Genomic DNA, 24,890 nt, shown 5'->3' on the forward strand with positions numbered 1-24,890 from the left:
TTAAGGGGAAAAGCATCTGCCAAAGAACAAGATGCTGTCACTTGGGTTGTGCTTGATCAAGAAGAGGAAAGGGTGGTCAGCCCTAATCTCTTCAGAGACACTTGTGTCATCTATCCCAGTTCCTGATGAGCTTGCTTCCTTACTGCCTGCTTCATAGATCTCCACAAATGCCTCATGAAATGCTCCAGATGCCTTCAGGCTGTCTGCTGCAGAGATGCCAGAGAGATTGGCTGATGAGCTGAACAGGTCGGTGATACCCAAGGATTTTAAGACGGATGTGAGGTTATACTTCTCCTCAATCTTCATGCGGGGGAGATAAACTTTGATTTTCCTCTCTTCCATCTTACTAGAACGGGTCCACTCCTTGAGATTTTCAAAGGTGATTGCGGTCTCAAGCTGCAAGGAAACAAAAAAGTTACATCTCTGGGAAGAGAGTACAAATTCTATGTAGCAATGCAGTACCATTTGTCGATTTTTTCCTCTTAAACTGGCTGCTCTTATTATGGTGTGTTTTCTGGGTGTATATGGATTAATGTATCTAGAAGAGGAAAGCAAATCATGACTCTCTCTTCTCTGTCCTGCTTCCTATTTCTTTAATAGGCTCATTGCCAATTAATAGTCTTAATTAGATGGCTACTCAGCAAATTTCCTAAAGTTTTTGCCTATTTATCTTCTTTTCTTCAGAAATATATTCCAAAACTCATTCTGTGCTTATAAGTTGTAAGCTCTAGCTACATTTTAGACCTCCAAGTAAGGAAATGTTAATGGTTTTACTAATACCTGAAGTATCTAGAGGCACTTGAACACAGCTAAATTTCTTCAGTAATAAATGAGCTATCAGTTATTTTGAATTAGTGCACAATCATTTCAGTGAACTCAAAATTATTGCATAACTTTTCCTATTCAAACTGCTTTCCTGCTAATGGCTAAATTCTCTTCACATAACAGTAATATGTGATGTATGTTTTACTTTCTGAAATTGCTTTAACCATTCCAGTACTCATTCAATTTTTAGATGGTTTAATTTTTGAAGGTATGAAGGAAGCATGTTGAAGGCTGTCAAGCCATTCAATAATTACTTCATGCATGAACATGAGCTTCCCAGTAAGTTCCTCAATATGCAGAAACTGAGATATAAAAGCTTTGAAGCTGCAGCTGGAGTAACAGCTCCATATCTGAGAAGAATCTGTTCTGAAGTGACAAAAATTTAACCCACTAAAGCAGTTGCTTAGCAATCCATCCTCAGCCCAAACTTTTGCAAGACCACTGAGACAGCTGCATGCCTTTATGCATCAATGCTATGTTGCCAATATTCAGATCTGGGCTGGGGAAATGATTGAAGATGACTTTATCGTGAAGAGTTTTTCAGCACCTAAATTTCACCATGCATGTAGTCTTCTGAAACCCAGCTGCCAGGGCCATACCTGCTCCAGGCCAGAGATGTCATCAGGCAACAGCACCCACAGGCTCAGCCTCCCACTGGCATATGGAATCTCCAGGATCCTGCATTTCTCAGAAGGGATCTCTGCCACTTTGAATGTACCAATCTGAGACATCATCTGCACAGGTTTGCTTTCTTGCTGCAAAACCAAAGAAAATAATACTGTTTTCACTAAGATTACTCCTAGAATATAGAAATGCCTACTTTATGGTCAAAGCTGGTAATTGCTCTTTTCAGGAAGATTGTACAACTTCATAAATTCCAGAAGATGCCCACATACCTCAGTAATTCTGAAAGGAACTGTCTGGGTGTCTTCTTCCTTGAATGCTTTCTCCCACAGTCCTTTGAAGTAGATGGCACTGACCAGGACCATGTCAGTTTGTGAACTGACAGAGCTTGGTTGAAGGATATTTTTGATCGTCCCTTCAAGAATGCATAGGCAGAAAGAACACATATAACACATCTGTGTATAACGCATCTTACTTGGCAATTGCAATATTAAATGGAAGGTAAAGAATTTGTGGGAAGGAGGGTGTAGGGCAGGGACATTTATTTTGATTTTGTAGCCATTTTCTTGTAGTCCCGAGGTTGATTTGCTTACTGCAGTTGGCAATGGCTGTTGTTTCTTTCCCTATAAAGAATTATAGTGAGAACTATGAGATCCAGAGATTTACTTGGTACAAAATTAATATATTTTGTGACAACAGGAAGAACCAATAGAACCTTTTATCCCAGGATAGTCTCCCAACCAAATATTTAATATTTTTTGCTTCAAACAAAAGTTGAAACATTGGTGTCAAACAATTTGTCAATGTGTACAAAGCTATTTTAGTGCTATTCCTTTTATCAGGACTGGAAGTATTACGTAACCACAAAGCCTCTACAGATAGAGGATCCTTTAACAGGGGTGTGTCTGAGGAAGAAAAAAAAGTTGTTAGATGGTAGTTCTGTGTCTGGGAACGGATCTATTATCCAGGAGAAGGAGCAGAGGGAGAGGTTTTGGTTTTTCATCACCTAACTTAAATTTTCTCACATGTTGTTCAAACATGGTGGCAGAAGGGAAAATACCTCTGCTGATAGTTGGCTTCCTCTTACCGTTTGTCTGACTTTCAACCCAGGAATTTATGATCTCTCTGGATTTTTCTGCAGCTGTTTGAAAGTCAATAGATTCCAAACCTCCCTTATACAGTTCCTTTACACATTGTATGTATTCCTGCAAAGAAAGAGTATACGCCCACATTTTTAAAAAATATTTCCTAGAATGGAATTTAATCTAAAACCAACATTCATTTCAGTTAAGTATGAGGGTGTTTTTCTCTTTGCCCACTTTTAAATTTTTTTGCCATAGTATTCTTCTTGATTTTTTGAAATTAAATGTTCTGTTCAATGGAAAACCTTGGAATATTTTTAAGAACCAGAAGTTATTTTTCAGGTTTGTTTTGCAAGGTGAGAAAAGGGTTGGAGTTAGGTCTTGCCAACAAAAAATGCCTTTATTAATTATACTTTGACTTGATTGGATCTTTATTGTACTTTGCACAAACATCTTTCTGGCTAGTCAGATTTTTTTTTCTCAAGACTTTCAAGGGTTAGGGCTGTGCTGGAGTGAATCTTTCCATAGGGAAGAAAATTTCTTTAGCAGAGCTTAGACTTCTGACAGTGCTTTTTATATTACAGAAAGTTATGGTTTTGACATTCAGATCTATCTTAGGGCAACTCACCGGCAGAATTGGGTATTTCTCTTCAGCATAAATTCTTCTGGCAATGCTAATCGAATAATTGTCACTTGGTTTGGTGATTTGGGTAAAGATGTCCTTAAGTGAATTGTGGATGCTCACAGATGTGCCGCACTGATTGACATGAATACAAATAAAAATACAGATGATGTTATCCTAGTTTTAATGATGAGTAGGTATTACATACTATATGAAAGGAGAAGAGTAGTTTAGATGCTTATAAAATTATATAATGCTTATAAAATTGTTCTTCTCATCCTGATGTAGTAATTTTGCAATATGTACAATTCAATGCTGGTTTTCTACTGTAATTTCCTCATACTGTTTTGGGGGGGGGGGGCTTTTAATTACCTGCTACAGTAATCTAGCTTCAGCAGATCAGTTCCCAACCAGTCCTGTTTAACAACCAGCACTCAGCTATTTTACCTAACCATACAAATATCTATAATTTCCCCCTATTGGCCCAATGTTATCTTGATGGGTTTCATTTTATGCTTGCTCTGAATTCTCTGTTAGCCGCCTTCTCTATTCATTCTTATGAATGAAGTGTACCCCCAAATGCTGGATGAGGAGCACTAGCTGCACATTAGAGTAGGGTTGGAACTGCTACAAGACTGCTTTATCTGATAGATTTTGCTCCCAGGAGAAACTGATAGAGAGAAGGGATGAAATTGTTTCTGTACCTGAGATTCAGCACTCTCTCCAAATCCTGGGATTTTATCAAAGTGGATAGCCTGTAATTAAGAACAACAGAAGTTGAAATAACTGGTATGACAAGAAAAAGGTTATGCAACTGAGATTAACACATAATATTTGAAGCAAACCTACTGATTGAGAATGACTCAAAAAGTGCAATCTATCTGTACCATCTCTGAATAGCCATGCCTACTGTTATCTGCTTAGATGATCCTTTTTTCTATTGAACATGTAGGACTTGACTCCAGTGTGTGCTACCAGTAATACCAGCCTTCTCATAGGTAACGAGCCAGCCTCTCTTGATGAAGATATTGAGAGTTGTAGGAAACACATGAAACACTTTGCAGTCTGGGGATAGATTTTGTCTCTTTCCCTATACATTTTGTCTCCTTTTCCTATTCCAAAAAAAGAGTCACTAGAATATACTTTTGTCTTTGAGAATTCTGCTGCTAAACTATGAGAAAATGTAAATCCAGTCTCAAGATTTCAGGCTGATGTATTTATTTAACACTGCAGGAGTTTCAGGTGGCCACAGCTTTTGATAACTTTGGATCCATCTTTCAGTAACTCTGGATCCACATTTTTAGCCTCTGAGGGGCATTATCATATAATTAAGGGCTGTGGCTCTGTTGAGCAGCAGGAGGGTTTAAATACTAAATATAGTCTCACCTTCTCTATCTGAGCCTTGGTGTTATCTTTTGCACCTATGTAGACCATGGAGAGGGTTGAAATGATGAGCAGAGGGGAGTAGCAGACATTCTCCTGGACACTCTGGCTTCTCAGTTCCCTGAATATGTCACAGCAAACTTCTGTGCTCACTGGACCGATGGAGCCCATTGTGCAACAGTATTGCCTAGAGCAAAGAGCAGAAGTACAATAACAATGATGAGAATAGCATACACACACAGCACATGCACTTTAATAAGAGTTTTCAGGCTATAAAATATGAACGAGTAATTTGGAAATCATTCTGTGTTAACACGTCCATTGCTATGCTCATCTCTCATGCATGTTAGAAACTGTTTTCACAAATCGGTTTCCTTCTGCATTTCTATACATTTACCTTTTTGGAATAGTTCCTCAGAGCTCTGGAATCTGTATGTGATTTCTGTTTACCTTTTCAAAGCAGTCAAACAATAATTGCCTGTACTTATTTTCATTCACTGAAGGCTACAATTCCTTAGTACTTTGTAGTAGCTTGATGAAAATAAGAACATATGATCTCTTTCATATACTTGCAAAGCTGAAAATTCAAGCACAAATTGCATTTCTGTTTGTTCTAGGTCTGGACATATACAGGTAAAAGCAGAAGCTATTTTTATTTTCTAAGAATAAGTGGGTGTAGTGAAGTATCTATTTGTTGCACAGTACTCACTGTCAGTAGATCTTCAAAGGCCTCTTGCTTAGACTTGTTTTAGTAATGAAAGCATAGACAATTTAATTATAATTCTGATATATAAGGCAATATAATTTGTCAAAAGTCACCTAATCTAGAAGCAAGACTAATGCACAAAATTCATGTTTCATTGTATTGTGCTTTCAGATATACCTTGCTTTGCTTAAATGTGCTGTGTTTTCTCAGACTATACCTGAGTGAGAAATTAAATTGTTTTTTCAAAATCCAGCCCCTTATGTAGGAGCTAAATGCTAGGATCTCAAGTTTGTCTTTCTAGTGTTAAACTCTAATGAAGTGTTTTGTGACTGGCCTCTTGGATACAGACATACAGACACATACATATTTCTCTCACTTTCCTTTATACGTGTTCCCATTGGTAAGTTATTTTAAAATTTTGCATCTGTCCATCCATATACCTTTTTATTTTGTCTTGTGTTCACCAACTGTATTTTTCGGGAATGCAACTCTTAAAGAAATTTCACCCTAAAATAAACTTAGCAAATTCACTAAATTCCACAGTTCTGCTCTTAATGCACTCTTTTAAACCAGAGGTCAAGCAAGGAAATTTATTACTTGTCTGTCAAAATCAACCTTAAAAGATACTGAATTGGAAGAAAAGATGCTCTGAAATAAATCATGTTTTTAGCACAAAATATTTTAAGCACAGAGAATAACTTTTAAAATCTCCCCAAAACCACAGATATTCAGATTTTACACATAAAACAGTAGTGTATAATGCATATACACTGGTGAGATTTGTAGAAAATATAACGTAAATATTCTGTCCTGAAAAATATCAAACAATACAATAATTTCTCTCTTTTAAAGTTTAGTCAGAAACAAGAAATAACACAGTGAGAAGGTAAATTTTCCTAGAGAAATGCTTACCTTCAGGCTTCAGTACCAAAGACAATACAGCTTTCCAGCTGTATGTGGGTATCCTGGCTGAGCCCTTGGGAATTTATACAGTCTGAGTTGTGACCCACCCATTGCTTTCCTTCAGAAGGTTGACTTTTGACACCATAAAAATAAATTAATGGTATTAGGTCAGTTTTTTGTTTCAATGGGTTTGGGTTTGATTGAAGGGAGAACAAATATTAATATTTTATTCTGTATGACAGTGCTTTCCACCAGTACATCAGGACTATTAGGCTGGAGAAAAGGCTATGAAATAATGCCTCGTTTGCAACAAGATACTGGGATGGCAGTAAAAACAAAAAATGTGAAAACCTTAGTGATGTCACACATAATTAGCAGTTATTAGTCAATACATCAATAATTAGCTAATTTGTTACTATGGTTGTAGTAATGGACCAGAACTCTTCTTTCAGTTAATCCTTTCTGAATGTACAAAATGCAGCCATGCTAGACAGAAGAGCAGGAAGAACAGGACTTAGCCTTTTTCTCTTCTAAAATAATTGGGAAAATAAAGTAGGGTGCATGTGACGAAACCAATTGAGATGAAAGTCAAAAACAGGAACATTTTCTTTGAGAGGCTGGAATATTTATCTTTCTACGAGTGTAGTTTTTAGCAATGCATTTTATTCTCAGGGGTTAACAGCAAAACATAACTGTAGACAAAGTAAAAAACAGTTCCAAATATATTTGTGCATGCACTTGCCTTGTATCTCAAATTTTCCATGAGTAACTTAATGGCCTGATAGATGATGGAGGAACTGTGAAATCCAGCTAGAGGAGTGTTCATGGTCTGTGGGACAATCATAATATACAATAGCAAATATTTCAGTTATAAAAGCATTTCACCTATAAAGGGTATTGTTCTGTGTTGAAATAATAGAATGGGCAAACAGTTAAGAAGCCATTCTGACCTCTGCAGAGAGCACTGTGTGATTTCTAAAGGAGGAGGGGAAGGGGGGCAAGGCAGGAGGGGGATCCCAAAGTCTGTATGACATAATTCCTTAGCACATATGGGACATATTGTGATCTCTGTTAAGAAGAGTAAGTTTCTGTATTGCTGTCAAAAGTTCAGGCAGTGTTCTTTGCCTCAGTCTGGTTCCTCTTGTGAAAATAAGCGTGTCATATAAATCTACATTCCTCTTGATGAGTTGTTGTCTGTCAGCATGTAGCTCAGGTGGTGAGGTGAGGTGGTAACATGGACATCAGGACAAGCAGAAGTGCTTTCTGGTGACAAGTAGCCAGAAGAAAATCTGCCATATAATTAAATAGTGGGAGGTGCCCCTGGACCCCAAGTCACAGGGCATGTATCACACATTGCTTTCCTTTTAAGCTTTGTGCCCACAAAATAATGATTATCAGTCATCTTTCTAAGATGATGATGAAACAGCTGAAGTGAACATGCCAAAATGGGCATATGCCAGCTATGCTGAACTAGGAGGAGCTGTGGACTCCCTCAAGGGTTTTAGAAATGAGATCTGGACAGACTGAAGAGCTCAGCAGTCACTAAATATATGAAATTTAACAAGGACAAGTGCAAGATTCTCCATCTGTGATGGGGTGATCCTCATTGCAAGTACAGACTGGGGGATGAGAGGTTAAAAACAGCCCTGCATAAAGAAATCTGTGAGTTTGGGTCAATGGAAAGTTGAATATGAGTCAACAGTGTGTCCTGGTAGCCAAAAGGAGCAGCCACCTACTAGAGTGCATCAGGTTCAGCATCACCAGATGGTTGAGGGAGGTGATTGACCCTGCCAAAGGCAGGGAGCATCTCTAATGTCTCTTGAAACCCAAACTATTCTATGATTCTATGATTTTTCCCACTCTACACTGATGTGGCCTCACCTCGAGTGCTGTATGCAGCTTTGGGCATCTCAGTGTAAGAAGGACATCACTCTATAAGAGTGTGTACACAGGAGAGTGACAAAGATGGTGAAAGGCTTCAAGGACAAGAAGAGAAGACTGAGGGGTGATCTTATCTCAGCCTAAAACTTCATCAGTGGGTGCAGTGAATGGGGAGGTGTTGCTCTCCTTTCTCTGGTGACCTGTGATGGGCCACAAGGATATGGAATGAAGCTGCATCAAGGGAAGCTCAGATTGGACACTGGGAAAAGGTTCTTCATCCAGAAGGTGGTCAATCACACCCTGAAACAGGCCCCCCAGGGAAGTGGTTACAGAATCCAATGTGTAAGAGTTCAGTGAGTGTCTGGACAATGCTCTTAGTCATATGGTTTATTTGTAGGTAGTCTTGCAAGGATCAGAGCTGAACTCAATGATCCTCATAGTTCCCTTCCAACTTGAGATACTCCATCATTCTTTGAACCGGTGTGTCTTCACTTAGTAATCTGTTTTCTCACATTGTTTATAATTCATCTCAGATTTATGCCACTATTTTCACTCTTTATCCCTTTTTTGTTCAGGGTGACTTTGTGTCCACAAGGGTTTAGTTCTACTTCCATCACACTGATCTTCCACTGCTGCATGTAAGAGTTGGTCAGTGTGTTTAAAACAGTAAAATATGCCTTTCAAATGTCCTTCAAGACTCTGCTAAAGAACCATAATTCCCATTCTCTTAGTCTGGTCGATCATACATGAATTACAGAAGTGTCCAGACCTGTATCTCAAGTCCAGCTCATCATGTATGGCCTGAATTTTAGGACCTACAAACATATTCAGGAAGCAGCTGCACTTTTGTTAGTGATTGCTTTTTTTTTTTTTTTCCCCCACACCATCACACTGAAAGAGTAGAATAAAAATTATCCCAGTGCTTTTTTATATCTGGTGAGTTTGACTTCTGTGAAGTGTCCTGGTTCCAGATCTTCAGAACAGCTTTGTATGCATTTCATGCAGAGCATTTTTCCATGAGTTATACAAAAATCATGTTTTCTCTCCAAGAATTGGAGTTCCAGGTTCTTAACACAGCCACAATAAGTAAATACACGGGGGAAAATAAGCTCTGCTGTGGTAACGTTTGATAAAGGTGGGCTGTGTTCTTTATGAGGAATCTGGTGTAGTTTTCTGTGCTCAGACTGGGAGTTAATGCAAGGCCAGTTTTAGAGCAACAGAATATACCCATGAGCAAATGAAGAACTGGAGCAGAGCAGACCATCAGCATAGCATCAACACTAAAATGTCTTGTACAGTCTGCTTGACATGAGGTCTAGAGTAAGCAAACCTTCCTGCACTTGGAAGACTACTTGGGACAAGTGGCAATGCATTGGCCTGCCCAGCACAGCTGTGCAAAGCAGTACAAACAGCTCAGTCACACATCCTTGGTTGACAATGCTTGTCCCAAAAAAGAGGTCAGCTAAGGCTTGGTTGCCCTTTCCTCTGCTGGGCATTTCATTGTAGAGCTGTCCCTAAACCAACAGACTCTTGAGTACCTGAGCTTTGGACAACTGACAGTGTAAAAGGTACTCCTTATCCAAAAGGATATGAAGTCCCGGTCAGCTCGCAGAACAAGGCCTCTCATCCAAGCACAAAAACCTACTCAGAACTCTGGATTGTGTTCTGTCCTTGTCCCTGCTCTTTTGCCAATAGAAAGGAGCATATTAATTGTTTTGTGTTTGTCTTCATTCCACATGGTAACTCTAGAAGCTGGATTTCAATCAGGGACTGAGGCAATCAGTCACGGAAAGATTTACCGATTGCAGCTGACTGTTTAACTTGTTACTATTGCAGACCTAGGTGCTGCAGCTATCAATGCTGGTTTCTCTCTTCATTGTTCTGTGGTTCTGTTTTTTCCCCAGTACGAAGCAAATGAAATATCCAGTCATGTTCCTTCAGACTGGTGCCCACAGCCCACCTGGCACCTTTCTGCTACAACTCTATGCCATTGGAGATGTGCACTGTTGCCTGTAGTGCTGCCTTGATCTCTGACAGACTGTGACAGGGCATTTGACATTGCTCTTAATTGTCATTATTACATCCTGTATGATGTCTTACATCCCTTTATTAATTTGAACCCGATACAGGCTTACACTTCATTGTACAGATTATGATTTCTTACTGCTCCCCCATGGATTTCTTACTGCTCTCCCTGACATAGGTTGATGTGACCTTCATGGCATAATTTTCAATGATCACATCCCACAGGCCAGCAATGGGTTGGATGAGAGTCTTTGACTCAGAACTTGAAAAACATCCTCACTGTGGTTGAATGAATTTTAACCTCACGTACATGCAAAGCTTTTGCTTTGCTTCCATACATGCCACATATCTTTCTGTGGAAGCAACATGTCTCTCTTTATAATCATAAAGGTGCCTTCATCCTGTCCAAGCTCAGATGCAAAAAGCAAGTGTACAAAAGTTGAAAGCAAGGAGAGTCCACCAGGCAGGAGAACAGAAGCTTTCACCATGCATGCAGGTATGGAATCTGAAAAGCAAAAATTGTGCTGGAGGGAAAATTGACAAGGGATGTGAAGGACAGTAAGAAAAGTTTCTTTAGGTACAACAGCAAAATGAAGACTAAAGAAAAGTCAGGAACCATCTGGAGAAGGTTCCTGATGATTTAAAAAAGTGACTAATTTTCAGGAAGGAAGAGGAGGAGAATTGAGGAGACTACAGATCTCTGCAGTCACTGAAAAGGTGTAGTGCACTGCTGCAAGGCACTAAGGGTTAGTATTTATGATCTGTGTCAAGAAAGACACAGTCTCTAAGATACTTCTTAAGATACCATTTATTGCAGCTACCACTGAAAGGAAGAAGAAGATAATATAAATAATTTTTATTGTCACTCACTACAGCTACCTGAAAGGAGGTGGTAGCTAGGTGGGCCTCTTCTCCCTGGTAACTAGTAGTAGGACAAGAGGACATACTTTTAAGCTTCATATGGGGAGATTTAGTTTGAACATTAGGAAGAAATTCTTTACAGAAAAGGTGATGGGACACTGGAATGGGCTGCCCAGGGAGATGGTGGAGCCACTGTCTGGAGGTGTTTAAGAAAAGACTGGATGGGGCACTTGGTGCCACGGTCTTGTTGACATGGTGATCTTAGGTCATAAATTGAACTTGATCATCTCAAAGGTCTTTTTCAGCCTAGTTAGTTCTGTGATTCTGTGATGTTCCCTTAGCTGCAGGGAGCCCCAAGCTGTGCAGCATTGGAAAGATCACTAGTCAAGGAATGGCATGCAGTGCAAGTCCCATCCACGGAGATAGGTGTTCACTGACACTTTGGTCTTTGGAGCTCATGCAGGAATTTTTAAAGAAGAAAACAATTAATTTCTCCTGAGAAACAGGAGGATGTTCACATGAAAACTTGCTGTTGCACTTTATGATAAATGCATGGATACAGGGGATGCAGTCATTCATGCCAAGTCACTCATACCTGCAGGTTCCTCCCTTCTGACTTGCACGCAACGTTCCTGCTGCAGCCCAGGGCGGTGTGCAGGCCAGTACAGGATGGGGAGCCAACCTCCACGCTTGGCAAGCTCGGGCCTGTGCCTTCTCCTGTCAAGTACTATGTAGGTCACTAATGCCCTGCTGTACAACTGTATTCAAGCTCAAATCCCTGGAGAAGGCTTCCAAGCGAAGCCTCCTGGGAACATTTTGAGACACATGAAAGAAATAGAAGATGATGGCAAAAACCAACGCAGATTTACCAAGGACAGATCTCTCCTGACAAACATCACTGGGGTCTAGGATGAGACAGCTTGTTGTATAAACAAAGGGAGAGCAGAGGATATTGTACACCTGACTTTAGTAAGGCTTTCAGGATGTTCTCTCAGAATGAACTTGTAGTCACACTGGAGAGCTATAGGCTGAGTAAGCAGGCAGTATTTTGGGTGGAAAGTTAGAAAACTGAGAGAAACAGCAGGAGCAGGATTGCTCCATGAGGACAGTGAGCTGGGCTGAGTCAGCCCCCAGGGAGGGCAGTGCCCTCACCATTGGGTGCCACACCACAATATCTGACCACGGGGAAGCAGAACTAAATGTCAGTAACAGGGTCCATCAACATCCATGGACGCAGCAAGAGGAGAACCATGGCCATGGTCCAATTCCAGAGCTACGGTTAGGGAGCAATGAGAACTGCTTGCTGCCTGTGGAATGGGAGGCTCACTGACTAGGGCACCTGAGAAAGGGAAACAGAACAGACCCTGAAAGGATGACAGGCCCAACCAAACCTTCAAACATGAGGCAATATAAGTGACAGGACATGTCCAAAACTAAACTGAGAAGTCTCCACAAGTAAGGGCTGCAATCAGATCCAGTGACTACCAGACAGGTCAATAGTGACAGAGTAGGCTCAAGTTCAAGCCAGGAAATGAGTGCACAAGTTGGTCTCAAGAGAGCCCATGGCCAAGTATGGCAGGGCTGAGGGGAACAGGAGAACAGTCCCTGATGTGAGGTCACTGGGGTAGAGTCTGATGGCCCGAGGCAGAGGATAGCATAGGATCCTGGGCTTTGGGCAGGTGAGAGAGGTCCCATGGAAGATCAAGGCCACTGAGGGCTTCTAGTGCCTTCAGGGCTTGGACCAGCAGCCTCCCCTCTTAGGTCAGCTTGTCCTGGCTCCTTGGGAGACCTGCTCTTGGGACGGATACACTTCAGAGTGACTTAGTGGCTGTGGAGTGTTAGAGGGCTGTTTCAGGGCACACAGAGCTGGGACAGGGGTGGTGGATAGGAAATGGACATGGCACGAGAGATTGGGAACTGAATGAGATGGTCAGGCCACCCCAACAGGCCCCAAAGGCTGGTCAGGAACAAGCCAGGAAGGATGGTCTGGCTAGGTGGAAGGGGGTTCACTCAGGAGCCGGGCTCTGAGTAATGAGTGAGTGCTTCATGGAGATCAGGAACTGTGTGACTGGAGACCCAGGCTCCTCAGTGCTTGGCACAGGGCTCAGGGAGGACTGAGCTCTCTGTCAGGGAGCAGCAAGGGCCAGCTTTTCCCAAGGAGGAACAAACCAGGAGGCAAGGCTGAGCAGAGCAGGCCTGGAGATCATGGGCAGTCCAGATTGCAAGGCAACATCATGGCTATGAGGCAGGTGCAAAGACAACATTGACCACAAATTCAATTCACACAGCACAGGTCCAGTGATCACAAGGCAGAGCCAAGGTCACATTAGGAGTCCTTGGCCAGGAATGGGCACAGCTGTGTTTGAACTGGAGACCGATACATCACTGATGTAATAGAGACAGGAACTGAAAGTCCAGCACATAGCTTAGAGCTCCTGGGGTCACAGGTGTGGGAGAGGCTCCAGGTATGGCTGAGCAGGACTATTGCAAATTCATTAGGGTGCTCAGAGCTCTGTCATACACTTATGAGCAAAAGAGATGGGCCTGGAGACAAGGCTACAAGGTTACTGAGGTCTATCAGGAGGTAGAACTGGAGACAGGAGCCTGCAGTGTACTTCAGTGCTATGTCTAGGCTGAAACAGGCTTCTGTTGTGGGCAACAGCTTTGACATGGCGAGTTTCACTTAATTTCTTGCTGATTAACATTAAATTTTTGTTGTTTATTTAGGAGCTGACAAAATCAATGTAACAAACTGCGACACAAACAGACCTTTTATCCTGCTTCCCCACATTTCAACACAAAGTCTTCTCCTCTTATGCTTACTAGTTTCAGCTTCCTTGTTACACTCAGTGCTCACCGGTCCCTTTGGTGAAGCAGCAAGCAATGGAAGAGGTTGTGATTGCTGCATAACTGTTTATGTCTGCCAGTTGTTGCTGCTCACTTATATCCTGTGCTTTAGTCTGCTTCAGGAGCTGCAGTTCCACAGGGATGTCCTTGATTCAGCATCAGTGACCAGTAGGCTGCAGTCCCTCTGGAGTGTCACTGCCCTGGTATGAGTTGCCTGTAGCTCCAATGTCCCAGAGGTGACTCCTAAGAGTGTGCCTTCAGCTCAGCTCTTCATAACAGCCCCTTCATATTACCATCCCCATGTCTTCTCTCTTTTGTTTCTCTAAGCACATCTCTCACATGTCTCTCTCCACTCTTTCTTAATTACACTCGAGCAGAGGTGCAGTATGATTCTCTGACTGGACATTTGGCATGCAATGAGTAGTTTTCATTCATTGCAGGGTCTGCTGCAGCTGGCCAGTTTTTGTCCCCCTCTCACAAATGGTGCCAGTGCCCAATACAGGCTCCAGATGCATGTGCAGGGGGTGTTGGGGAAATCTGCTGAAGCTGTTTGTGCTCTCAGAGTCCTAACGCTGGCTGTTGTCAGTCCTGGAACTTAAATAGCTGGTAGTATTTTCTATATATTTATTACCTCTCAATTGATTTCTCTGCCATGGTTTTGTCCAGTTACCCTTTAAAATCATGTGAAATTTTATTATCTTCTGCATTCTTTGACCATTAATTCTATAATTCAGCTGTTTGTTGTCATCTATTTGCTGGTTTTTTCCACTTTTAACTGCTTTCTACTAGCCTCTTGTAATGTCATTAAGTTCCTGTGTTAGAAGGTGTACCGAATAACCAACCTCTGTCACTGCCTCCACAATATCCAGGACTTCAGAAACCTCTGCTCTTGAGATCATCCCTCTCCTAGGAGTTTGACTGCATGGGCTCAGGGACATGGCAAGCAGCTTCCAAGCCTTGAATCAGGGCACTGTTTGAGGCAGGGCTGTGAGATGCCTCCATGAGGGTCTACATACCCCTCAGCAGGAAGAAGATTTTAAGTGGAGTGTCTTGACTGGTCCTTGCTAGTTTGCATGCCTTTGCCTGGCCATGAACCTCAGCAAGATGAGCACTGCAAGTGTTCATTTTGGACACCAGTAAGAAAAATTAAAGTGCATTTTATTGGAAATTACAAGAGAGGGGGAAAGGAGAGAGCATAAACAATTTCATGTCCCTTCCAGTGATTGGATTCTGAAGTGGTGCAGCATTGGATGGGTCTTTATTCCGGGAACAGCACACTGTGCATATTATATGCATGCAGAAATTCACTGGTGGTGTGATCTTTACACTTTTATAGGTATGTTGTGTTTATCATTTCTACTGATGAATGAAAATATACAGAAAAATGCTGCTTCACTTCAAGATACAGACAAGGATACACTGGCAGCATCATCACAGGGTGCCAATTTGGGACCATCTGTGAGGTTCTCCATTATGGTTAGCAGAAGAAGTTTAGCCCCCAGCCACCCGATATGTTCAGCACTGTGTAGTCCTGGACACCAAGCAGTATGTACAGCACAACTTAGCACAAAATGTGCACACTGATCAGCCTGATCCAATCCATTTTTATGTGGTCGCTAACTCCTCAGTGTACTATAGTGTTCTGGCTAGGAGCTCTACAGACCCTGATTTGTGGATTTAACCTGCAGGCTTGATAGTTGACCTACCTCATCACCACAGGCTTGTTTGGCAATCACTGGACTGTAGCGGTAGTGTAGGGAATTGCAGCATTTAATATCATATGGGGAAAGCCCCTGCCCTTCTGGTCTTTTTGTCACCTTCTGCTCTGGATCCCCTGTCCTTGTCAAGCAGCCCCATCCTTGCTGCTTTTTTGGCAGTCCCCTCTCTGCCGTCCCTTTTCCTTATTGATAAATCTTAGCTCACTAGCCACAAGAAACAGAATGCCCTGCTCTGTGGCAAAGCCTTTCTAGCAAACTTGTAGCTTTCAGTTTGATTCAGCATTCTGTGCTTTCTCAAATACCATTTGGGAGCCCAGGACAGCTCTGCCCCGGAGTCCAGGGGGTTCTCTGCATTTTCTAGTGACTGGTTATAACATAATGCCTGCTAAATCTTGTGCTTTCAGACATGGATTTGATTTGCTTAGGAGATGGTAAGCCTCTCTCATAATTCATATATGCAGAGGGATGTGGAATGGTCTCAGAAATTTATATTCCTCAAAGGGCAGGGAAGATATGTTGTCTCCAGCCCTTCCCTAAATGGCATGAGAAAGAAAGGCACACTTCGCTCACACAGCATTTCAAATGCTGTCCTGTGCGTGTATCTGTTTTTGTTCCACAGACCCCTAGCAGTACAGTAAATCCAGAACAACATGGCACATAGTGAAAATGGAGTGTAGTGAATGGACAGATTGACATACGAGCTTCAATGATGCTGCCAGGGAGCAACAGGCAGGACTGCAGGACAATACTCAGACTTTGTGGGAGCTGGGATTCTTGTTATTAAACTCTTGCCAGACTTCAGATCTGGGAAACAGCAGGCAGAGTTTGCTCTCTTTATGGCTGCTCTTCCCTCATCTCTTTGTAATATACTCCACGCTGGTCTTTTCAGAATTGCTTCCCATGGGAGCTGCAGCAGCCCCATTGACCATGGTAGAGCCTTCCTGCCAGCCCAGACCAGCAATGCACAAGAGCAGTACTGGGCCCAGACATTGATACAGAGATATGATCTTATTCAGCCCATCTGAATCTGCACTTTAACCTCTCATTTTAGCCTCTTTGGGGGATGGCTTCTCTTTCATAAACAATACAGCTCTATCCATTCTATAGTGTTTGACCATGATATATTTTCCAGGACACAGAAGTCTTGAAGTGCCTATGATATTTCACCAAATAATATTTCTGTCTTTGTCTTCAAAAATTACTGGGTTTCAAGCCCAGTGCCTCTGGTTTACATTTTCAGTATACTGATCATAATCATCTGCTTGCACAAAAATTAAGAACAAAATTGGAACCTACATTAAGCTTGCAGACCTAGATTTCAACAGATGCCTCTCTGACAGAAGACTTGAGGCATCATTTTGTATCCCTAGTGACACCTAACGGCCCGATGTAAAATAAGCCAAATAATTCTGTTTCACAGTGAGGACATTAGGTGGACCTCTCTCATATGTTTTAGGAAACCATTTACCGTTTCATTCATTTTCATTTCATTACCATTGATTTTCTCCATTTCTTTTCTTTAAAATAATCATCAAGCAATGGAAAAATTAAACAAGAGAGTAGTTATTTTTTATATTCACTTTATATCATTCAATAAATATCAATTTTATTTTCATTGTACCCCGAAAGTGCAGAGTGGCAGATGTGCTTGTTTCAGTTTAATAACAGATCTATAATTGTTTATAAACTTTTACTCTCTGCTTCTTTGAACAGTATTTTATAAATCCTGCCTTTTTGTTTTAGTTGTATCAAAACTCTCCTTACTGCCTTGGGTTTTATGGGAAGCAGAACATGATATGCATAGTAAACCTTGAAATTGCATAAATAAGAATACATTTTTACTTGAATATTTCTGTTAACTGTATCTAATCTCTTATAACTGTCTTGGGAAGACCAGTATTTGCAGTTCTTCCATAGGCTTCATAGCAGCCAAGATATGTTTCCCTGTAGCCAGCATCATAATTTCAAGTTATATTTAATACTTACTTCTAAAATGTTTGAGACAGCTCCAAATACTGCCAAGTGTCTCCCTTTTTAAGCACTTTTTAAGTACTGCGATTTGCAGTTCTGCACATGTATGCCAACAGAAGGAAGATTTGCTTAAGTCAATGATTAACACTAATAAGTCTTTCAATTGGATAACTGCAACCTGAAGAACGTTCACCCTAAAGACTCTGAAATAGGAAATAATATCTCTAGGGGATTATGTTATCAAAAGGCAGCAACAAAGATTTCCTTGCATGGTTCTTGTGGGTATTAGATAGCTGAAGCAGTCCACCTTTTACGAAAAATACTTTTCTCATGTTTTTGAAGTTGTATCTCTTAGGCATCACCTCAATGTATTTATTGAGAGCAACTAAAGGAAATCTTTTTAAACTATTTGGAAATACAATAGCAAATGAAAAAAGCTGAATTGTTTGATATAGCATATGGAGATGAGCACAAGGTAAAAAAAGGAGCTGTAGGGCTTACCTTGCTTAAACTCAGAATTTTAGAAAAAAAATGTTAAGCTTTTTAATGTCTTCATATATGGGTGCATTCTGGTTTTGAAAATAGCATCCTAGTCTCAATGCATTCTGTTAATAACCACGACCCACTACATCATATATTTTGGTGTGGTAACCCAGAACAGGTAGAGACATATTTAGTTTGCAATGCTTTTATTAGAATAAATAGAAGGACCAACAATTGACATTCACAAAATCAATGACATGTCACAGAAATGAAGATGGGAAATTGTATCAGTAAGGAAGGTTTTGTGTTTGGAGATTATGATTTAAGAAGACGTGGTAAACTTTCTGCATGCCCCCTCAGAACAAGAGACCCTAGCCTTACAATATGTGCAGCACAAGGAGGCACAGATGCATTACTCAAAGAAGAACGATTTGCTGAAATAATGAATTTCATCTGCAAGTTGTCCAGGCATCAATTCAAGGGTGGTTGCCCAACGAGTTCAACAGAAAGGAGCAGGAATATTCTAAAAGCTGTGTTTATTTCAGAGAACTCGTATAGAAAAACCAGACTCTCAATATCAGTGTCAGAATTTCTCACAAGAATCAAAACTCTGGTCCTGAATCTTAAGTTATTCAGTCAGGATGGAAAATACTTCTAAGCTACCTCTTGGAGTTCTCATTTATTCCTGGATGTAAGTCCTAAGTACAACTTGTGTAAGCAGAAATATCTGCACCCAGAGATCTGAAAAGTCTCACACTTCTTCAGGAATATCTCCCTAAATATTTAAGGCTTCCCACTTAGTGATAGTGAAGAGATGAGATTATACTACAATACTAAAGAGGATCTGTTTCTTAGGGGTAGGAAAGCATTACTTCCAGCTCTTTTTCTCCTTAGGGGGAACAATATCTACCAAAGAAGAGGATCATGTCGCTTGGATTGTGTTTAATCAAGAAAAGGAATGGGTGGTCAGCCCTGAACTCTTCAAACTCAGAGGAATGTTGGATGTCTCCAGGCACAACCTCTGAGCCACCTGCCTCAGTGCCCTCTTCAGTGACTTCCATGTATGCCTCGTGGATGGCCTCAGATATCCTCAGTCTCTCTGCTGAAGAGATGCCAGAGAGATTGGCCGAGGGGCTGAACAGGTCAGTCATACCCAGGGATGTCAAGACAGATGTGAGGTTGTATTTCTCCTCGATCTTCATGCGTGGGAGGTACACTTTCACCCTCTTCTTTTCCATCACCTTGGGACTGGTCCACTCCACTAGTTTTTCATAGCTGATTTTGTTCTCAAGCTGCAAAGAGAGGCAGAGAATGAAATGTCTGAGACAAAAGTTCAATGGCCTTAAAAGCTGTGTTTTTACCACCTGTTACTGGCTTTTCCCATTTACTTTATGCACACAATAGAACTGATACTTGTTCTTAAATGCACTTCTTTATCTTGTATGCTTCCTTCTGACTATGGAGCCTATGTCATCTGTCTGTCTTGAGGAAGTTCCTCAAAACTTTTTCATCTGAAAATTTCTTCATCAGATCAAGCCTTTTTTTGTAAAAATATAGCTTTTGAAAACATCAAATCAAATTGGCCCTAAAACTGCTCCTCTTGGAAGATACTTTATTGATCCCTTTCCATTACGTTATTCCTTTCCAATGTTACTTTTCTCATTTTCCTTTTGATCAGCTCTTGGAATGCTTTCTTCATCGCTTTCATTTTTATTTCCCCTAAGACAAACTTTTCTTCTTTAGCAAACATTTAAAATCACTCACAGTGATAAAAATCCTGCTACTTTGCCTGCTTCTGATACCTGTTGGAGGTTGGTGCCTACGGTAACATCATCTTCTGCAGGGCTGCAGCAGCACTACACTACTTTGCCTTCATTTTATAAAACTGAGCTCAGGACTCTCCTAAGAGGCTCTGCCTGAGCACCTGGACAGATTTGGTGCTCCCCTGCCTGCCTAGCGTGTCTGTCGAGTGGGCAGCTGCAATGTCAATGGACAGCAAAAGGTCTGACAGCAGCCAAGCCCCACTGAAGTCACAACCCTTCTGCTTGCCCTGCCAGGGCCATACCTGTTCCAGGCCAGAGATGTCATCGGGCAGCAGCACCAACAGGCTCAGCTCTCCACTGGCATATGGAAGCTCCAGGATCTTAAGTTTGTCTTCAGCCACTCTTGCCACTTTGAAGGTGTTGTTCTGACACATCATTTGCACGGGTCTGCTCTCTTGCTGCAAAAACAAAAATGTGAAATGTGATGCAGAAGCAATTTTTTCTTTGGTCGGACAAATGTGCAAGGCGTTTGAAAGGACAGAACTCAATCTTCAATCATGCTGCCTCTGGAGAAGAGCTGTGTCTCCATTTTCCATTCTTGCCTGCTTGTGTGCCCTGGAAACCTGGTCAGACACAGATCTTGCAAACCCTAATTGGTTTTAGGCTCAGGCACTGACAATGAGGGACTCAGCTATATCACCAACCTGTGACACGTATTTGTAACACCCAGACTGCTGGCTGTGTGAGACAACAGCTGCCCTGGCCTGAGGAGTGTCCATGCCCTCCTACCTCAGTCACGTTGAAAGGCTCTTCCCGAGTGTGTTCCTCTTTAAATGCAATTTTCCATATCCCTTTGAAGTAAATGACATTCACAAAGACCAGCGCAGTATTGAGATCAACAGAGTCTGAGGCAAGAAGGTCTTGGATCCGTCCTTGAAGAAAGAGACAGGGCAAAGAGGGGTCAGACACAGCTCCTCTGGTGTGCACAAATCTCTGGTGTTGGGGTGGGGGTTCCTGCTTTGTGGAGTTTAATTTTCATAGCAATGAGCAACCCACTCTTGCCTGACCCACCTTTTCTAGAGATTATGAGGGAAGACCAGGATATAGTTTATGGTAGGTGAGGGAAAATACCTGCTACCCATTTTTCAGTCCTTACCATTTGTCTCTTTCTCCACCCAGGAATTGATGAGCTGTCTTGCTTCCTCTGCAGCTGTTTTGAAGTCAACTTCTTCCAGCTCTGCTCTGTAGAATTTCTTTACACACTTTATGTATTCCTATAAGCAGAAGGGTTACAGTTGTCAGACTGATGAGAACTTGGAATTATATGGATGTGTAAAGCAAGATTGTGAAATAAAGCACAATGGTTTAAGGAACAGTGAATGTTTACTCCTGGGTTTGAACGTATCAGACCCTGAACATGTCAGTCACATCTGTCTTCCTGTAACTGAATCTTAAAGCTGTACAAGAAAGATTGCTTCAGACCTATATATAGGTCTGGCACTTTTTGATGAGACAGGGTTCTAAGTTAAAATTTTGATGTGTTTCCTCTGTTTTAACAAAACAGTTTCAGTTTAACAAACATTTCTAAGACAATATTTGTCTCCTTCTCTTTGTGTTCACTCTTTATTTTGAATATTGTGTTCTCGCATTCTTAGATTTCAAAAGCAAAGCTTCCTTTCACTAGAAAAACTGAAATTTTCAGCTTTCATTATTTCAAGTAATAAAGTTTATTTAATTTCCCTTAAAAGTTACATTTTTCATTAAAAACCATTTTTCTAGTAAATTAACAGCAATCTTGGTTACTCCCTGTGCATATTTTATGCCATTATACTTTTTACCTTCATCTAACAGGCACAGAAAGGTCCAAACTCATTCTGTACCCGTTCCCCTTATGGCTCACAAGCACCTCTTTATCAACAGAGAGTGGGCTACTGTTGGTGGTTCATCTCTAGGGCAGAGTCACAGGGGACTTACAGGAAATCTCATGGAAGTCAGTTCACAATATAACTCACCTCAAGAATAGGGTATGTTTTTTCAATATAGAGTCTGTCAGCAATCCTGAGTGAGTAAGTAGCATTTTGCCTGCGGATGTCTGAGAGAAGATCCTTGAATGATTTGTGGATGTACTCAGCAGTGCCACACTGAGGTGATGACATGCAAAAAGAAGACAGATTGCATAAGGAAATAAGATCTAAAGTATTGTCCCTTTCAGTTAAGAGTGGTGCCACGGGGCAGTCTTCCCCCACAGGCTGTCACCTTTGGGACAGCTGGTGCTGTGGTGGGGGTACATTGAAGTGGCAAGTTCATCCTTGTCAAGACAAGTCCCCTGAAATGTCCTTTTTAAAAGATGCAGTTGGGCTCCTGTCACTGAGACTTCTGGGCTCTTCTCTGCTCAGCACCTTCCTGCCCAGCTGCAAATCAAGCTGCTGTACCCTGGCTCTAGGTACTGAGCCCTGTTCACTCATCCCCCAACAGCGCTTGCCTGGGAACACACCCTGGTGCCCAAAGCATTCTCCCCACACCATTGTTACTTGTTCTGGCGCAAGATAAGCAACCTGCTGTCTTTCTGTGTTTGCTAAAAAACAGGTGAATCACACCCTCCTTCCCTCCTTCCACAGATCCCTTTGGTTTGAGACCATTACCATAGTTTTTGTCAGGGTCTGAAACTGCCAGGAGGGAAGGCAGAAAAGTTCTACTTTTGTCCTGAGGAGAAAATAAGACAGAAAGGAGAATTAAGTTATTTTTCTACCTGGGAATCAGAAATGTCTCCATCTCCTGTAACATTATCAAAGTGAAGAACCTGCAAGAGAAAATACCAGTGGTAGAAATGAGAAGCATGACCAAAAATAATGTGAATTCAAGATTTACACATATTGCTTGTGTAGAAAATCTGTTGTTTCAGAAAAAAAGAGATGCTGAGGAAATAGACTAGCTAAAAATTTACAGGTGAGCTTGCAACTGATCTATGCCCTCTGTGACCTTCTTGGAAACTGTAAATAATAATCTTTGCTTAGATTATATTTTTTTCCAGTGAATGTCTAGAAATTAATTGAGTTCATATTATGTATTGCTAAAATACTCTGTCTTCCTGTGTTTCTGGGATTTATCTTTTATATATATTAGAAAAGAAAATCTGATTACATTATTTGGAACTTGTCAGAATCTAAAAATCATAAAGTTGCCTGACTGGTAATCTCTTTTGCTATTGTCCCTCAGATATTTTTTTATGTTTAAGTCAACTCCCTGTTATGTTGAAAATATACACCTTTATTATTAATATTTTCTATATATAACTCTTGATTCAGTTCTCCATTGTGTGACTTTGGCTTAGTTCTTGTGTATTGAACCAGGTGAGAACCTCATCAGTGGATAATAGTGTTCAGTGATGTTACTTAGAAAGAGCAAGTAGCACAAGTAGAGGTCACTTTACACCCGTGTAAGTAACTTACCTTCCCCATCTGGGACTGAGTCTTACCCCTTGCTCCCATATACACCAGGGCCAGGGTTGAAAGCATGCTCAGGGAGGAAAAGAGCACGTTGTCATTGCTGCGGTAAATTTTCACCTCTTTGAACACATCAAAACAAAATTCTGCATTTGCTGCACTGATGGAGCCCATTGTGAAATCCCTGTTGTCTGAAGGAAACAGAAAGAGGCTGACATAGTGTGGTGAAATAGGTAAATTGTTATGCAAAAAATTCAGTGCACATGAACTCCTAACTTAGTGCACAGGGCTTTTTCAGCAAATAGAATCCAGTGATGTGAATTTAAAAGGCAGACATGCTTTTGGACTCGTGAGCAATCAAAGTGCTGGACATCTGCAAGCTCTGCATAGGCTGGTGGAAGAAGAAAACACAGACTAGAAAATACAGTACTTTGAAGTCTGATGCAACAGTATAGTGTTTATGTCACTTAAAACTTAAGGTCTCAAGGCTCTTCAAGCAATTTCCCTGTGCAGCTGCTAGAGAACAAAATCCAGGGTACTCTGCCATATCTCTTGCAGTCCCTATGGAATCAACATCTTCATGGGATATTCATCACTTAATGTGAGATAATTTGAACAACAATGAATCTAACTGTTCCCCTGATGGAATGGATGCTCATTCTCTCTCTAAATTGAACTGATTGTAGAGGTGATATAATGTAGATTTTTTTATTATATACCTATTTTGCTTACTGTTATATTTTAGGCTTTAAACTCCATTTATGTTCTCCGTGAAAAAACAGATTCATGAAGCAACTGCTTGAGGGGATTTTTGTTGTCATTTATCTTTGACAATGTAACTATTAAAGGTAACACAGAGCTGTAGAATGATGGGATCATTTGAACATTCTGGACTCCTTGATTTCATTCAGAGAATATTTTACATAATCTCTGGAATTTAAGCAAATTCAATTTTGTCTTTTAATACTAAATGAAAAGTTGAAGCAATAGAGGAAGAAGGAAGAAAGTCTGTTGTAACTTATCACCAGATTTTCAATGTGGAAGAGTTAGTAAACAAAACTATAGTTCATAAATACAAATACTTTGACTCTATGCATGGCAGACTGTAAAAGAGCAAAATAATACAGAAGATATATGTGCAGGTAGGTAAGGTTTCTACAGAAGGCATCCTGTGATAATTAGATTCTTCAGCTGATATTGAAGGCCACAACATCAGGTTACATCAATATGATTATAAGTATTTTTAAATTGTCTTTTATCTTGCAGATTAGAACTTAAATCAAAATGGAAAGAAATGCTTACCTTATCAGATTCACCAGGGAAAGGTATAGCACAGCTTCTCAGCTGTACTTGGGGCAGACTTGACAAACCCCTTGGAATATATCTTGTGCTATTTTGTGACACGCCCCGTGCTGCCTGTTCTTTGTTTACTCAATAAAGTGATGGATAGAGCTCCATGTCAGATATGCACTTTTACTTTGAATAAGTCCATTCTTTGGGGGAAAAAAAGAAAAAAAAAAAAAAAAAAAAAAAAAAAAAAAAAAAAAAAAAAAAAAAAAGAAAAAAAAAAAAAAGCCTGAATGAAAGGATTTTAACTTAATATTTCCAAAAAGGAAGATTTATTCATCATAGCACATGAAACCTTGCAGAGGATACAAGACAACATTAAAATGACTGGAGGAAAAATAATGATAAAATGTATTCATTGGAACTTAAATAGTAAATATGATTTGTTTATGGCAGTAAATTGTGT

At 40.8% G+C, this 24,890-nt stretch overlaps 2 protein-coding genes across 3 annotated transcripts; both read right to left on the reverse strand.

Moving 5' to 3' along the window:
* Positions 1–4,707, reverse strand: LOC106850829 (ovalbumin-like). The gene is made up of 7 exons (XM_014872440.2): positions 4,540–4,707; positions 3,858–3,908; positions 3,160–3,288; positions 2,537–2,654; positions 1,722–1,864; positions 1,425–1,580; positions 1–396 (listed from the first exon to the last, which is right to left on the reverse strand). Exons 1-7 carry the CDS (start codon positions 4,705–4,707, stop codon positions 1–3), a joined length of 1,161 nt encoding a protein of 386 aa, XP_014727926.2.
* A 13,433-nt stretch (positions 4,708–18,140) lies between these two features.
* LOC106850801 (ovalbumin-related protein Y-like) lies at positions 18,141–23,320 on the reverse strand. Of its 2 annotated transcripts, none has more exons than XM_088170241.1 (7): positions 23,144–23,320; positions 22,436–22,494; positions 21,707–21,842; positions 20,851–20,968; positions 20,484–20,626; positions 19,997–20,152; positions 18,141–19,223 (listed from the first exon to the last, which is right to left on the reverse strand). In XM_088170241.1, the coding sequence occupies exons 1-7, from the start codon at positions 23,309–23,311 to the stop codon at positions 18,822–18,824; spliced, it is 1,182 nt and encodes a 393-aa protein (XP_088026367.1). In that variant the 5' UTR covers positions 23,312–23,320; the 3' UTR covers positions 18,141–18,821. The 2 variants fall into 2 exon arrangements, with proteins under 2 accessions (XP_088026367.1, XP_088026361.1); XM_088170235.1 differs by having other exon boundaries at positions 21,707–21,835; positions 22,444–22,494; positions 23,144–23,311.
* Between the last annotated feature and the right edge of the window lie 1,570 nt (positions 23,321–24,890).

This window comes from Sturnus vulgaris, chromosome 1 (genome assembly GCF_052056855.1).
Source record: "Sturnus vulgaris isolate bStuVul1 chromosome 1, bStuVul1.hap1, whole genome shotgun sequence".
NCBI classification, from domain to species: Eukaryota; Metazoa; Chordata; class Aves; order Passeriformes; family Sturnidae; genus Sturnus; species Sturnus vulgaris.